The 14133-nt window shown below is 52.5% G+C and overlaps 5 protein-coding genes across 5 annotated transcripts; 2 read left to right on the top strand and 3 right to left on the bottom strand.

The window, feature by feature from the left end:
• Positions 1-140: 140 nt before the first annotated feature.
• GEP3 (Mitochondrial ribosome small subunit biogenesis protein) lies at positions 141-2131 on the bottom strand (the record flags this gene model as incomplete). The annotated part of the gene is made up of 2 exons (XM_064836026.1): positions 141-2076; positions 2100-2131. 2 exons carry the CDS (start codon positions 2129-2131, stop codon positions 141-143), a joined length of 1968 nt encoding a protein of 655 aa, XP_064696235.1.
• A 529-nt stretch (positions 2132-2660) lies between these two features.
• Positions 2661-3705, top strand: RAD7_1 (UV-damaged DNA-binding protein rad7; the record flags this gene model as incomplete). The annotated part of the gene is made up of 2 exons (XM_064836025.1): positions 2661-3504; positions 3572-3705. 2 exons carry the CDS (start codon positions 2661-2663, stop codon positions 3703-3705), a joined length of 978 nt encoding a protein of 325 aa, XP_064696234.1.
• A 264-nt stretch (positions 3706-3969) lies between these two features.
• On the bottom strand, positions 3970-6099 carry LTS14_003319 (uncharacterized protein; the record flags this gene model as incomplete). Its single annotated transcript, XM_064836024.1, has 3 exons — positions 3970-5574; positions 5631-5834; positions 5884-6099. The coding sequence occupies 3 exons, from the start codon at positions 6097-6099 to the stop codon at positions 3970-3972; spliced, it is 2025 nt and encodes a 674-aa protein (XP_064696233.1).
• A 229-nt stretch (positions 6100-6328) lies between these two features.
• Positions 6329-8812, top strand: LTS14_003318 (uncharacterized protein; the record flags this gene model as incomplete). Its single annotated transcript, XM_064836023.1, has 1 exon — positions 6329-8812. One exon carries the CDS (start codon positions 6329-6331, stop codon positions 8810-8812), a length of 2484 nt encoding a protein of 827 aa, XP_064696232.1.
• Positions 8813-10284: 1472 nt separating this feature from the next.
• LTS14_003317 (uncharacterized protein) lies at positions 10285-12427 on the bottom strand (the record flags this gene model as incomplete). Its single annotated transcript, XM_064836022.1, has 3 exons — positions 10285-10404; positions 10456-10715; positions 10771-12427. 3 exons carry the CDS (start codon positions 12425-12427, stop codon positions 10285-10287), a joined length of 2037 nt encoding a protein of 678 aa, XP_064696231.1.
• Positions 12428-14133: the final 1706 nt, after the last annotated feature.

Genomic DNA, 14133 nt, shown 5'->3' with positions numbered 1-14133 from the left:
AGCCCCGGAGCATGTAATGTATTGATACTTCGTCTCTTTAATATCAATAGAAGGCCAACATCACTGCCCACTAGATTTGACTATGCGCATGCACGTGAGCTCGCCAGCTAACAAAGGTTTAAATCGGTGTCTATACACATCTAAGCCTCTACCAACCCACCGCCCCTCCTCCTCCTAACCATCCCGATACTCATCCTCGGCCTCCCCTTCCTAGCATGAACAGCAACTTTCTTCTCATTCAGCATCGCGGCACCCATAGGCCTTCTCATACCCACGAAAGCGCCATCAGGACTATAGACCTCTACCCTCGGGTACATCCCCGCCTCAAGCCCACCAAGAAAAGTCGAGTCGCCCTGTTCTGGCTCCGCGTCCAGTGGCCCTAGAGCATCCGAAGGCCCAGGAGGTGCTTCGCCAGCACGTTTCCGCACCTGGCACACCAGTTCAACCCAACCTACGGACTCGATAAGGATATCGGCGCTGTAGATTGTAAAGGGAAGATCGCCCGCCTTCTGCTTGCCCGCCGTACGGTCCGTGAGTGGCCCGGCGCGACGTTTCGTCACGTCCCACTCTAGCTCGTACCTGCCTGCCTGCTTCATGGTAGCCTTTGCCTCCTGTGTGGCGATGGTAGATACGTTGCCTTCGTAGACCTGACCTTCGCGGCCGAAGCTTTGCTCCGAGTGGACTCCTGTCTGGATGGCTATGGCTTTGTGCGTGCCTGTGACGTGTGGGGTGAAAGCCGCTGGGACGAAGGGGTAGGCGAGCATGACTATGTTATCCGGTAGGTCAGGCGTAATTCTTATTAGGCCGCCGAGAAGAAGACTTTGACCTGGTCGTATGACGAGTTGGTCTGGAGTGATGCGGTGTTTCATCACCATTTCTTTGTGATGTGAGGGTTCGATGTGGGTGATCAGTGCACAGCGGTCGATACCAGGTAGGTCAATGAGCTCGCCCTTGCCTGTACCGAATGGGAGGCGGATGGGCGACGCGGTTGTGCCTGGTAGGGAGGAGACCAGTGGCATATGTGGGTACGGTGTTTCCTTTTGCGGTGGCGGGAGGAGGGAGTCGTTGTCGTTGAGGTCGAACTCCTCTTCATCGTCTTGCGGCTCTTCCCGTGGTGGTTTGTAGGTTGAGGAGGCGGTTTCGGGAGACGGCTGATCGACCCTGTTATCTGCTCGTACTCCCTCCGCCAGCTCACCAGGCGAATCTGCAGTGAGAGCATCGTTGATCGCATCAATATTCTCTTGCGCTTCGACCGAGCTCGACTCCTTCAATTCATCCTCTGTCTCTCTTTGACTTCCCGTACTGGCGCTTGCAGCATAAGCACCCCTAGCTTTTGGGAATACAACCTCAACAAGCGCACTCTTTCCCACATTCGCCTTTCCCACCATCCACCCAGCACCGCCCCTCTCATAGATCTCTTCTTTCACCTGCTTAGTCCACCACCCTCTCTTCGCGGAAACACATCTGACGTTGCCAAGCCTTATGTTCCTTCCCGAACGACCTAACGCATCCCGCAGTACACCCTGTAAGTATGGCATGAGCGTGTCCACCTGCTCCTTCTTCGGTGCCAGCAAGTCAGATCTAGTGATGATGAAGGAGACTTCTGCTACTCTGCCGTGGGAATAGCGGGTTAACTTTGATCTTCGGTTTTTGGTTCGTAAACGAGGCAGATCCAGAGCATATTGTAGGTTGGGAATCAGACTCATGGGAAAGTCGGCGGCGTCCAGGATGTGGTAGATATGGTTGTGCTTGTGTGGACTCTCTTCGATGATTGACTGAATACTGTGCAGGGAAGGATGGAGAATCGACGTCCCACGGGAGTGGTAGAGTAGGTCATGGCAACGATCGCATATCTGTGGCTTCGATCCATCTGAGGGTGTCTGAGGCACTGCGTCCAGTCCTGTGCCGATGGATGTATCGAGTTCCATGGCGGCACGGTAGACCGCGTTCTCTTCTAAGGCTGATTTCTGCTTCTGCACCGACTTCTTCGTTCTGTTCACATCGTAGTACCCAGCACTGTCTGAGTCGACGGTCTGGCTAAAAGCTCCACATCCTGGACAGACGATGGGGAGAGCACTGGCTAGAGATACTAGGCCTACAGTCTCCTTCGCGTCCAGTATGCCGGCTCCATCATGCGAGGTTGCTGTCACCACCCCGCTGGTCTGCCATAGTCTAGTCTGGCTCGAGAAGAGCCTCCTGCTGGGATCAACCCATCTTTCTAGCTGATGTCGTGGTCGGCCGAATGGCCTGCTGTTGTTCAGGGCGTGTCTACAGCATGTCCTCGAGCACTGCGTAGCCTCTCTGAGCACCCGTGAGATGGACGACGATGTCTTCAGCATCGACAGTAGTTCTTGTAAGGGGATGTATCGGACCACGTGCTTGGCATGTGAAAGTGTCAAGTTTGGAACAAGTGGAGGCTCGGCGGCCCTTGACCCTGCATTGGCGTCCCGGCGATCTATTCGCGGATGTCAAAAGAGGGTTACTTTCTGACACCATCTTATACATGTGCAAGAGCCGATATAGACGATTGTGATCGTCGCGAAAAGATAGCAAGGAACAGGAGATGATGCCTCGTTAGATTGAGTCGACCTACTACACCATCCTCGGACTCGAGCCCGTCAGACCTCAACAAAGGCATCTCACCAGCACCGCGACCAAAGATGCCCGGCATGCAGTTTCCTTACCCACGCAAAACCTCCTCACCAACCTCACCATACGCGCCCTCCCGCTCCGCCTATCCACGGCGACGACGAAGTCTACGCGCTCTTCTTCCATACATTCTCGGTGGGGTAGCACTAATATGGCTCCTCATCTACCTCTTCTCCGACTCAAGCAGTAGCACATCCGGCGCACGACCACCACCAGGAACGCCAGAGGTGGTCATAGTAACGACCCTCGACCCACATCTAAGTGCAAGCTACAGGAACAACATTATTGAAAACCGAAAAGACTACGCCGCGAGACACGGCTACACGACTTTCTTCCCTAACACCACCGATTACGATCTCATGCCCAATACGCCTCTCTCGTGGTCCACGATCCCAGCAATACGACATGCCATGACTCTGCATCCCCACACGCCATGGCTGTGGTATCTGACGAGTACAGCCTTGATCATGAATCCAACCCAAGGCCTCTACCAAAAAGTCCTCGACCCGCGGAAAATAGAAGAGCTAATGATCACCGACCAACCTGTCGTCCCACCCGACAGCGTCATCCGAACCTTCTCCCACGTGCGGGGCGAGCGCGTAGATTTCATCCTCTCGCAAGATCACGAAGGGTTAGCTGGAGGATCTATCATGGTGCGAAGCGGAGAGTGGGCGAAATACTTCTTGGACGCGTGGTTCGATCCGTTGTATAGAAGTTATAATTTCCAGAAAGCGGAGGGGCATGCGCTGGAGCATATTGTGCAGTGGCATGGTACTATACTGGCGAAGTTGGCGTTGGTTAAGCAGAGGGTCGTCAATAGTTACACAAGGGAGGTTGGAGGCGGGAAGGGTGATGGTGAGCACATCCCCATGTGTTTTCTCCCCCGCAATGTATTATCATGACTGACAATGTCCACTTGCAGGCATCTACCAAGAAGGCGACTTCATCGCCAACTTCCACGGTTGTCAACGCGATACGGCTCGGAATTGCGAAGAGGAGATGGGTCCACTGATGTCGAGGTGGCGGGAGCTGAGGGATCAGGAGAGGCGGAGGTAGTGATTTCGCGCGTTGACTTCTCGACTTGTACGATTTGCACGATGGTAGGAGTTGGGTGACAAGGAGTTTTCTTTGTTAGGGGGACTGCATGGCAATGTAGGATAGATGGTCTAATACAACAGGATCATGGTCGGATGGGGTGCTAGCACGGTGTTCGGAGTTGAGGTGCTTGCTTAGCTGGAGAATATCACTTTATGGTGGCGTCGGTCTAGTGGCGGCGGCAGCTGCGGATTCTCATAAACTAAATTTCCAACACTTCAGTCATCAAGTGGCGCTGTGTTCCCGATCCAACACCACAACAGCATCAGCCACCACAACCCGAATGATCTTCTTCAGCTCACTCTTATGATCCGCTTCTCGAAAGATCTTCACCTGCTCCGCCACTCCATCCCTCGTCTCAATACTGAGGGTATCATACCCCTGCCTAATAATCTTATCAATCTCCCTCGGACTCAGATGCTCCTTTTTGGCACGATGACTATCAATGAGCTCTTTGTAGTGCTGTGAGACGCCGATAAGCGTATTGATCGCAGACTGTTTCTTGTCGTCTGCTTTGGCAAGATTGTATGTATCGCGGAGCTTCGTCAACGCTTCGCCGGACTCTACGAGCTTGTAGAAGAGGTCGTCGTATGCTGAGGCGTCCGGGAGGAATGCTTCACCGCTTGTCAACGCCAACGCGAGGACTTCGACTACTGCTCCTACGAGATCCTGGGAGCCCAGGGACGAGCGAATATCGTCGGCGTATTGGTTGAGAAAGCGGACCAATGATAGTAGGGTCCTCCAGAGCTCGGACCAGTGATATGATAGCTTTGTTCGAATTTTGCTAAGGTAGCTGATCAACCGATTGAGCACAGTCAGGCTCTGGATGTAGAAAGCTACGTCCAGTCGCTTTCGAAGATTGTGGTTGATGCCATCGGTCAACAGATCTAAAATAGCTGCTGCGTATGGTCGGTCAGGCTTTGGTAGTGGCAGGAAAGGTGGTCGCTGTCTACATAGTCGTACAGGAGCTGTGGTGTCGCAAAGTAGCTTGGCGATTGTTGGATCCTCGATCAATATCAGCAGCGTCAGAAGCGTAAGGTAGGCGTACGACGATGCTCGTAGAGACCTGTAAGCATGCTGGTAGAGGTACGAGCTGAATGAGATGAACGTGGTGAATGGCGTTGTTTCCGTCTTGTCCTGTGCAGGCTGAGATACGAAGCGATTGCAAAACAGCTTGTTGGATTGGACGAAGTCGTACATCGTGAGCAGCGTTGCTGTCTCCGAGCCAGGCTGTTCCGTGAAGAGTTCCCGTTGTTGCTCCTCTGTCAAAGTGGGTGGTGCTGGCTTTGCACCAGCCAGTGAGCCAAGCCCAACGTACGACAACGTACCCGCTACTGACCATGTTGCAGGAGTATCGTCCTGTATTGCAATATATCGTGCTCGGAGGAAGTCGCAGGTCGAGCTGATAGATTCCACGATTCTAGTCACGGCTGCGTCGTTTACGAAGTCGGCGAAGCGGATTCGGTATTGATTGTGCGATTCAAATTTTCCATAGTTGGCCAGAAGTCCAGTGAGGAGTAGCGCCTCAGTGTTTTGACCTTCAGACTCCTCATGCTGCACGAGTCTCATCAGACCTGGAAAGAAGTCCCTGTTGACAAAGTACGAGACGAGCGCAGTTTGATAGCCACCAGATACGATGGCCATGGCGGCTCGGACTGCCTTCGTGCGTAACATGGTCGTCTTGCTTTCGCTTCTGATGATGTTGTCGAGGCTGGCAACGAGCTCCGTGAAGACAGCATCGACACTGTCCAGTCCGGCTACGATCTCGATCACTTCCGCGCTAGTATTGTATCGTTTGGCCAAGATCACGGAGAAGAAAACTGCGAGGGTCTTTATGAGTCAATAAGATCTATCATGAGTTGAGCGTAATACTGATGGCGACTTACATCTAGAGCATGCTCGTCTGCTGGTGCGTGGCCAATCTTCAATGCTGCTATTGACTGAACGAGGAGCTGTTGAGATTGGTGCTGCATCTGTAGTAAGAAGTCCACATCTGTATCCTCTAAGACTTGTCGAAGCCGTGGTAGATCTGGTCGAAGCAGAAAGAGCGTGGCCCAGAATCCTTCTGGTTTCTCTTCGTCGTCAACTTCCTACTTCCAGTGTAAGTACAGCAAACCGGGCTACGGGAACCATACACACTCTGAACAGCCTACGATAGAGTCCAACGACTTTCGGCTCAAAGACCTCCGGCCTGTTCTGCTGGGTGAGAGGCGAGTCCATGGTGCTGGGCAGAGGACTTCCTGTTCCTTCAGTCGCTGGTAAAGGCTTGATGGACGCCACGAACGAGAGGCGATTGTCTCGCCACTCCGGCCGCAATGATAGCCGCTTAGTCTGCTGGCCTGCTGGCGGTTCCATGATCGGTAGGAAAGTGTCCGCTATTGATGAAGTTGTACATATCGGAACTACTTATGCCGATTGCGGTAGGCCATATGACTTTTGAGACGCTTACATGTGACCTATCCTATCAACACACATACGTCATCTGCATAACATTCGTGCCGTCTTTGTTGCAGAAGCAATATAAGTCTTCTGAGCTGGACTCAAGAACCTTGCGATTCCTGGTACAAGGTAGAGCTGGACAACCATGGCGAGCCTCTTTCAGAAAGCAGCTGGTGCCTTCGGCAGCCGCCCTGCCGAGCAGGTGAAGCAAAGCGATGAGGAGGGTGAATCACTTGTGACGATACTGAAGACGGAAGAGGACAGGAGTGCTTTGACTATCCTCGTCGCCGACTGCACAGAGGTCATGCGTAACAACATCGTCCACATATTTGACGCAAACCAGACTGGCAAGACCGAAGACGTCGTGGCTACCAAGTTGACCGGCGACGATGCTCTGAGCAACCCTGATGTCGATCCTGGAACAGTAGATGTTGTAGAGCAAGACAAGCAGAAGAAAGCTGTCGCTCAGCGACAGGAAAAGATGAAGAAGGACTTGGCTCAGCGTGAGAAGGAGCTCAGTGGGCCAAAAATGCAGGAGTTGAAGGCGGCGGCCCTGCATTTCTTCGATGCTTGGCGAACGAGCGTGATCACAAGAGTTGGCGAGATTGTAAACTCAAAGGAGACTGCGAAAGCGCAAGAACAGCATGCTGAACCTAAAGCACAATCTCCCGAGCGATCAGCGAGCAGGATACGCTATCCCGACCCTCCACAGTACGATCCTGGTGTCGACGCGATGATGAAAAAGTTGTACCCGCCTGTCAGCAATCCTCTCACAAAATTGCCACAAGCTCAGAAAGCGTTGATCGTTCATTCCATTCTGCTACTGTTGTTAAGCTTGGAACATTACCAATCCTACTCACGGACACTACTGCTCTACATGACGACCAGCCTTGGCCTCGACGTCTCAGTACTGTCGCAGGACGAGGGCAAGATTGCTCGAGGCTTATTGACTGCGGCAGACAATATGAAGGCTGATGAAGAGACGAAGAAGAAAGCTGAAGCCAACCAGGACGGCAGAAAGTGGAAGGTTGGTCTGGCTACTGTCGCGGGAGCAGCACTGATCGGCGTTACTGGTGGGCTTGCTGCGCCCTTGCTCGCAGCCGGTGTGGGCTCCATGATGGGAGGACTCGGTCTTGGCGCGACTGCTGCAGCGGGATACCTTGGATCTGTGGCTGGTAGTACTGTGATTGTTGGCGGCCTATTTGGCGCGTATGGTGGCAAGATGACTGGGAAGATGATGGATCAGTATGCACGTGAGGTCGAGGACTTTGGCTTTGTGCCAGTTCGCGATCGCCACCGGCCTCGGAAGATCGAGAAGGAGTACAGGCGGCTGCGTGTCGCCATCGGCATAAGTGGTTGGCTGACGAATAAAGATGAAGTGGTTGAGCCGTGGAAGGTGATTGGGACAGAAATGGAGACTTTCGCTCTTCGGTTCGAGCTTGAAGCACTGATGAATCTTGGCAACTCCATGAGCACAATGGTTACTTCTGCAGCGTGGGGTTATGCGAAGTCGGAGATCATCAAGAGGACAGTCTTCGCGTCGCTTATGGCCGGACTATGGCCACTGGCTCTTTTGAAGGTGTCTCGCGTGATCGACAACCCGTGGAGCGTGGCTAGCTACCGCGCGCAAAAGGCCGGTGAAGTGCTTGCAGATGCGATCATCAACAAGGCTCAAGGCGAACGACCTGTGACATTGATCGGCTACAGCCTAGGCGCGAAGGTCATATATGTCTGTCTTCAAATACTTGCAGAGCGCAAAGCATTTGGCCTGGTCGAATCGGCCATCCTTATAGGGACTCCCTCGCCATCCACAGCTGCAGACTGGAGACATGTACGATCTGTGGTTTCTGGACGAGTAGTCAATGTCTATAGCACGAAGGACTACATCCTGGCATTCTTGTACCGGAGCAGTAGCATTCAGTATGGTGTGGCCGGACTACAAGCCATTGAGAACGTAAAGGGCGTTGAGAACGTGGATGTCTCTGATCTTGTGACTGGCCACAACAGCTATCGATTCTTGACGGGTACGATCTTGCAACGTATCGGCTTCGAAGATGTGGACGCTGGTGTCCTTGAGAAGGAGCAGCAAGAGCTCAAAGCTGAGGAGGCTAAGGAGGAGCAGGAACGTCAAGCTTCCGAAAAAGCTGAACAGGCAAAAGCACCACCAACAGAAGCTATGCAAAACACAAAATTGAATGAGGCGCCTACAGCAGTCAAAGATGCTCTCCCGGGCTCCACCTCATCCGAGACACATGAAGTCAGTGAACAACACATCAAAGACCTCGAGACAGAAATCCAGCGCAAAAACGAGCAGTCCTACATCGGCTGGGCACAAGAAGGCATGATGAGTGCAGGCACAGGCGCAGCAGTAGCGTACGAAAAAGCAAAGATGCAGTGGAATCTGCGCCGCCAAGGTGCCGGCGGCCGAGGTGCTGCAAGTGCGGCAGGTCAGGCCGATGCAGCAACAAAGGACGTCAACGATGCTGCAAAGGACACCGCTGGTGTGGAGACGTCTGGTGCAGGTAATGTGGCGTACGAAGGCATGAAAGCTAGGAGTCTTGCGCGAAAGGAAGTCGGTTCTTCTACGGAGACGCCGTCTGGAGCAAGTGGAGCTGCGAAGTTGCCCTGAGTGTGACAGCTGTCATTTGCAGCACGAGAGAGCTGTGATGGTGGGATGTTGCACGGGTGTGCTGTATTCCATGCGTAAGTGCGACGTCGGGCGTCTGTCTGACAGGTACGGATGATATAGCTTTGGGCTCGAGAAGAAGACAAAGGAAGCTTATTCTACTGCTGGATCGTGGAGAGCAGTTTATCACCTCTATAAGATGGATCTCAGATATGATGTGAAGGCCACTTGTGCGCCCAACAGCCTTCGCGTCACCATGTCGAGATCAAAACCATGCGACCTCGAGCAAGCCGACGTTTTCTTTCCCCCAAGCTATCAGACCTGCGGGCCGCCTCCTCCAGCATACTTCTCGCCGGCACGCAGTCATCCACCTAGATACTCGATGAGTGCCACGACCTACATGCCTACAAACAGTCTCTGTAGCTCGTCGATAGCATACACCAGCCAGTCCACGTCCAGCAGAACCTCGAGCCGATCCCGATATCGAGTATGGTTAGAATTCTGTGGTTTGATCTTGGTGTTGGTGATCGTGACGGGTGCGACTGTTGGCGGTGCTCTTGGAAGTGCGCGCAAGGGCGATTGAAACCAGAGCATGTCTGATCAAACAGACCACGCCATTCAGGGTTGAAGCCTCTGACATTCGAGACTCCGTCACTGTTTCCTCAGTTGCGAAGACTTCAACCTAAAGGGAGCGTCCGACGCTAAGCATGGCATAATTCACAATGCAAGAGTACAGTATCGCGGACTCCATGCTAGCGATTCTACGACGATCCTACTGCATGACGAAGAGCGAGAAGAAGTGTTCAGCTTTTATTGAGCAGCCAAGATCAAAGCGGCCACATCGCAATCTATGGGTTCTGGCCACGCCAGCTCAGCATTGGCACGAATATCGCGACACTATTTCGTGGGACCTGGTGGTGTACGCGTGACTGATGAAGGGTGAACGGTGAACGGGCTGATTAATCGTGGGAAACGTAGCTCAAACGGCACGGCCATCAGCGAGCGCTTTGAGCATGTAGCTCGAAATCACGACATAGCCATGAGAAAGGTTCGGGGATTGCACTCAGCTCGTTAATATGTACATGGCAACTGGTGTCTGCACCGTATACAAGCATCGGGTGTTGCATGTTGTATCCGAGTATGGCAACTCACAAAAGGCGTCCCTGAGCTATGTCAATCCAAAGGCGATGCTGAAGTGCTTCCAACAGATAACGATCCGATCCGATGGTGGTTCAGGGCCAAGCCCAAATCTGCGAACGGGCAGCTGAAAAGGAGCGATCAATTTCTCGTTGTTGAAGCAATGGTGACTTCATGAGCCACCTGATCAACAAGGATCATAGTGACCTCGTCTCGATCGTCTCGACACTGGCTTTGTTGTGTGCCACGGTTGGCGTCTTCGATGTTGTCTCAGTAGAATTGTTATCGTACACACTGGACATATAATTCTGTTGCTTTGCGGTCCTTGACCATCATATCTAGCCAAAGACCTCCATCAAGAAATCATATCGTAGATGCAATCCCATGTCGCGAGCCTTGGCAGTAAGCATGTGGGCTTTGTCTGATAACACTTCACCAACAACAGGAGCACCGCAATACTACACTGCATTAGCTGATTGGCGCCAGAATGACCGCAGTCGAGGACTTACGAATATTCCCACCTTACTGTCTGTGACTCCTGCCGCCACAAGCTCCTCGAAATGCTTCTCCAGAATAGCGTCAAAGTCCGGACGACCGAAGTGCGAAGGCTGCCTTAAGCCAGTCAAAGTCGAGTATGGCGCAGCCTCCGTACGATAGCTATCTAGCAAGTATCGGAACACATGCGTCGATATATTCTTCCTTTTAGCCGTGATGTGAGTATTGATGTTGAGCTCGAGATTGCCATCCTTCGCGAGAGGCACGGCACCATCTGTAGCACGATTAAGCAGATCAGAGAACCATAGTAGGTTGTTCCGATCACGTACAGTCCAATGAAAGTCGACACACCGCTGTGGATTCGGATGTCGAGAGTGGTTTCGGCTTGTCGCCTCGCTGCTGGTCGTCTGAAGAGGTCGGCTCTGGAGTACCGGATCTCGATGGTCTTCTAAATGGGGAACGTGAGCGCCTACCCTCAGCCCACGGATCCTTGCGCTCGGTAGACTGCTCCTCAAGATCCGTAAGAATGGCCGCAAATGGAGTGATGCCTATCCCTCCTCCGACAATTATGGAGTAGTCGTAATCATAGAAGCGTTGCGCTGGTGCGCCAAATGGGCCGTCGATACCTATTTTGATATCTTGGCTCTCTGGAAATGTGTCTTGTAGCTTATTCGTCCAGTCTCCATCAAATTTGATGTGCACCTGCAGCATGTTACCACGGCAGGAGGAGATAGTGAATGGGTGCCACTGGAAATGTGAGATCTTCGGGACCTGTAGCAGAATATATTGTCCGGCAGAGTACTTCCAATCTTTGCCCTGCGGATGCTTGCAAGTGATTCGAATTGTGTCGTTGTCCAGAACCTCCGCTCTTGCAGGTACCGCCATAAGGCCTCGAACCAATCTATACACTCGCTCGAAGATCACCAATAATGCTGGAAATGCCAACCAGTAGCCGAGCATGGGTGCTTGGAGCAATGCAGCAGTGCCATGGGCACAAAGCAAACCGATCATTGGAAACATAAGCAAGTGACCAAGCTGGAAAATCTCGTGACTACGTTTGCGTATGAATGGCATGGAGAGCAAGCTGATGGTCCAGAACAAGCCGAGCGCCGTGAGACCCGACCAACCCGGTAATGTACGCACATAGGTGATGTAAGGACGAGGTACCGCGTCTGGACCAAGCACCGATGCCACATTTTCTTGTCGTCCTCTTGAGGAGCCAAAGACGAAGGTGCCATTTAAGTGTCCTATGGCATGTAAACTGGCGAAGAATAGACCTACTATGCTCATCCTGATGTGGAAGATTTGTGACAGATCCCAATTGATGAATCGATTGATGTAATAGTTTCTCCGAAGGAATGTCGAGAAGTGCCTGCTCATGCTGAGAAGCATGAAGAAGAAGGTCGGGTAGAGCACCCCGGCGCTCGCCTTGGCTAATACCACACCCCAACCAGAAGCTGCACGAGCCAAAGGATCTCTGAGGTATTTAATCATTTGCCACAGACCAAAGGCAAGCTGTAGTGCCATCACGAAAACTGTGAAACAGAGAACGCGTCCATGAACAGCCCAATATGCTCGCACTCGTCTTCGAAAAGGGAGTTTACGCTCCATGGAGGCGTCCTCCGCGTCGCAGTCGGTAGCATCTGATTGCTTCCGGCTTGGGACCTCCCACTTCTTGACGCGTCGGATGAAGTCAGGCCGGCTTAGCTGAGTGCTGCAATCAGGCATTAAATTGAAAAGAAAGGCATGAAGACTATCGCCGTTGTGGTCTTCATTCTTCTCCACGTCTCGTCGGCTGGGATGGTGAAGATTGTGCTTAGCAGGTTCCGGGGCCAGCTCGTTGTGTATCTCATGGAGTCTGGCCTCTAGTTCTGCAAAGCTAACGGAACCGTTTTTGTCTTTGTCCAGATCGTCGAAGAAAGCATTGATCTCGTCCTCGCTCATGGGAGCAAGGTCATCGTTAGCTCTGTCGATGGGGGTGTCCATCTCAAAGCCTCGGGCTGAAGAATCTGCTGTACTTAGTCGGTGGGGATGAGAAGATATGGAAGCGATGGAAAGTGAGGTCGTCAAACCTATAATATACAAAACCTAGCAGAGATATGCTTCCTGGGCGCCATCACCATACCCAAGCGCCTAGCTTTGGCAGCAGCTGCGGTGGTCGTCCCATCGCGTACTGAAGTATACTTTTACCTCCGCCAACCTTATCAGATATCCTTCGTGGCATGACGTTCTCATAGAACACAGTTTCGAATTCTGCAATTCTCTTGTTGCTGTTGACGCGCGGAGCATTGGCACTCGCACGTAAATGCTTGGCGGTGGACTTACTAGCGGCTCGCCATCACAATGATTCCTCCACGAACACATTTCCCCTCGTCTTATGATGATGATCACAGGCGCGATAAGATGGCTTCCTCTGGGAGGGGAGGTTATGGGACTACGACCTTTTGCGTCTGATCAAAATCGAGGATGGACAATGGACGGGTAAAAGTCGCTTCATCATACAGACCTGTTGATGTACACGCGCTCGCGACTTACGGCGACCTCGAGACCGTAAAACGGACTTTGACCGGATGAATCTGTATCATACTCTGCGCGCTTGACCATGTTCGATTTTCGGATCATTTCTAGCGGCGCCGCCCAGATCTACCAGACCGGCACCGGTAGCCAGAGACCTCGGAGTGTACGATGCGCAACTGACATTCGAGGACCGGAGACCTAATGCTATGGTACAAGACTTGCCCTCCGCATCTCGCGAGCTGACAGAATCTGGCTGTAGCTGAAAGCACAAACGTTCAAGTTAGTGATCGGCAATCCCAGCTGATCTGAGCAGCATCCATCTGGTATCACATGGCGCGATTCCAACTGTGCAACGTGTACTCCTGAGAACGTTCCAACAGTATTGAAGCTTTCGCGAGTCCCTTCTGTGCCTGGCCTTGCTATCATGGATGCGGTTGTCGCGGTCGACATCTACCCCTACAAGCCAGCAGACAGACGCATCTCAACGAGCGCTAAGTCTTCTTGCATGGCAATGTTTCACTGGCATCAGCCGCGAAAGCATGGGCTTGATACCTGCCTCCACTGCAACATCAACTTCCTTATCGATGCTTGCGCGCTGCGGTACTTTCATGGTGCTTCGGCAAGTGTAGGATGGATGGACACTTATAGCGATGCCTATGCCTATAGGGTGAGCATCCGAGGAGATGTGTAGCTCGCCAGAAGCAAAAGGAATATCAAGCTACATTGATATGCTAGCGCTGACGAATTCGTGACGAGACTAGCTCTCACACCGTCGAGATCTAAGACACTCAACTTCACGAGCACTCGCCACAGCTGTTTACACCACGATCTAGTGAGGATGAACTACGCCATCTTCATAGTCCGTCCTGCACTGCGCCTCATTGAAGTGCTCGGCGTGGTGGAGCGCCCTTGGCTTGGCTTGAGTCTCAAGTTCTGCCATGGAGCCGTACAGCCAGCATCTCTGTCTAGCCATGGGTGACAGCAACCCATAAACTGACACAGCCGATATGACCACGGCACTGGCACAATCGTCGAGTTGGGCGACCTGTTAGATGTTGACTGGTCCCCTCCACGCCACACCTTCGCCGAGTCCCCATACTTGGCAGCATGCGGGGTCGTGATATATGTACATATGCATCGACAAAAGAGCGGAGTGCATCTGGCTAAAGATCAAT

This window comes from Recurvomyces mirabilis (genome assembly GCF_035927965.1).
Source record: "Recurvomyces mirabilis strain CCFEE 5264 chromosome Unknown scaffold_7, whole genome shotgun sequence".
NCBI classification, from domain to species: domain Eukaryota; kingdom Fungi; phylum Ascomycota; class Dothideomycetes; order Mycosphaerellales; family Teratosphaeriaceae; genus Recurvomyces; species Recurvomyces mirabilis.
Note: the sequence above shows the minus strand (reverse complement) of the source record. Positions and strands in the feature narration are given on the sequence as shown.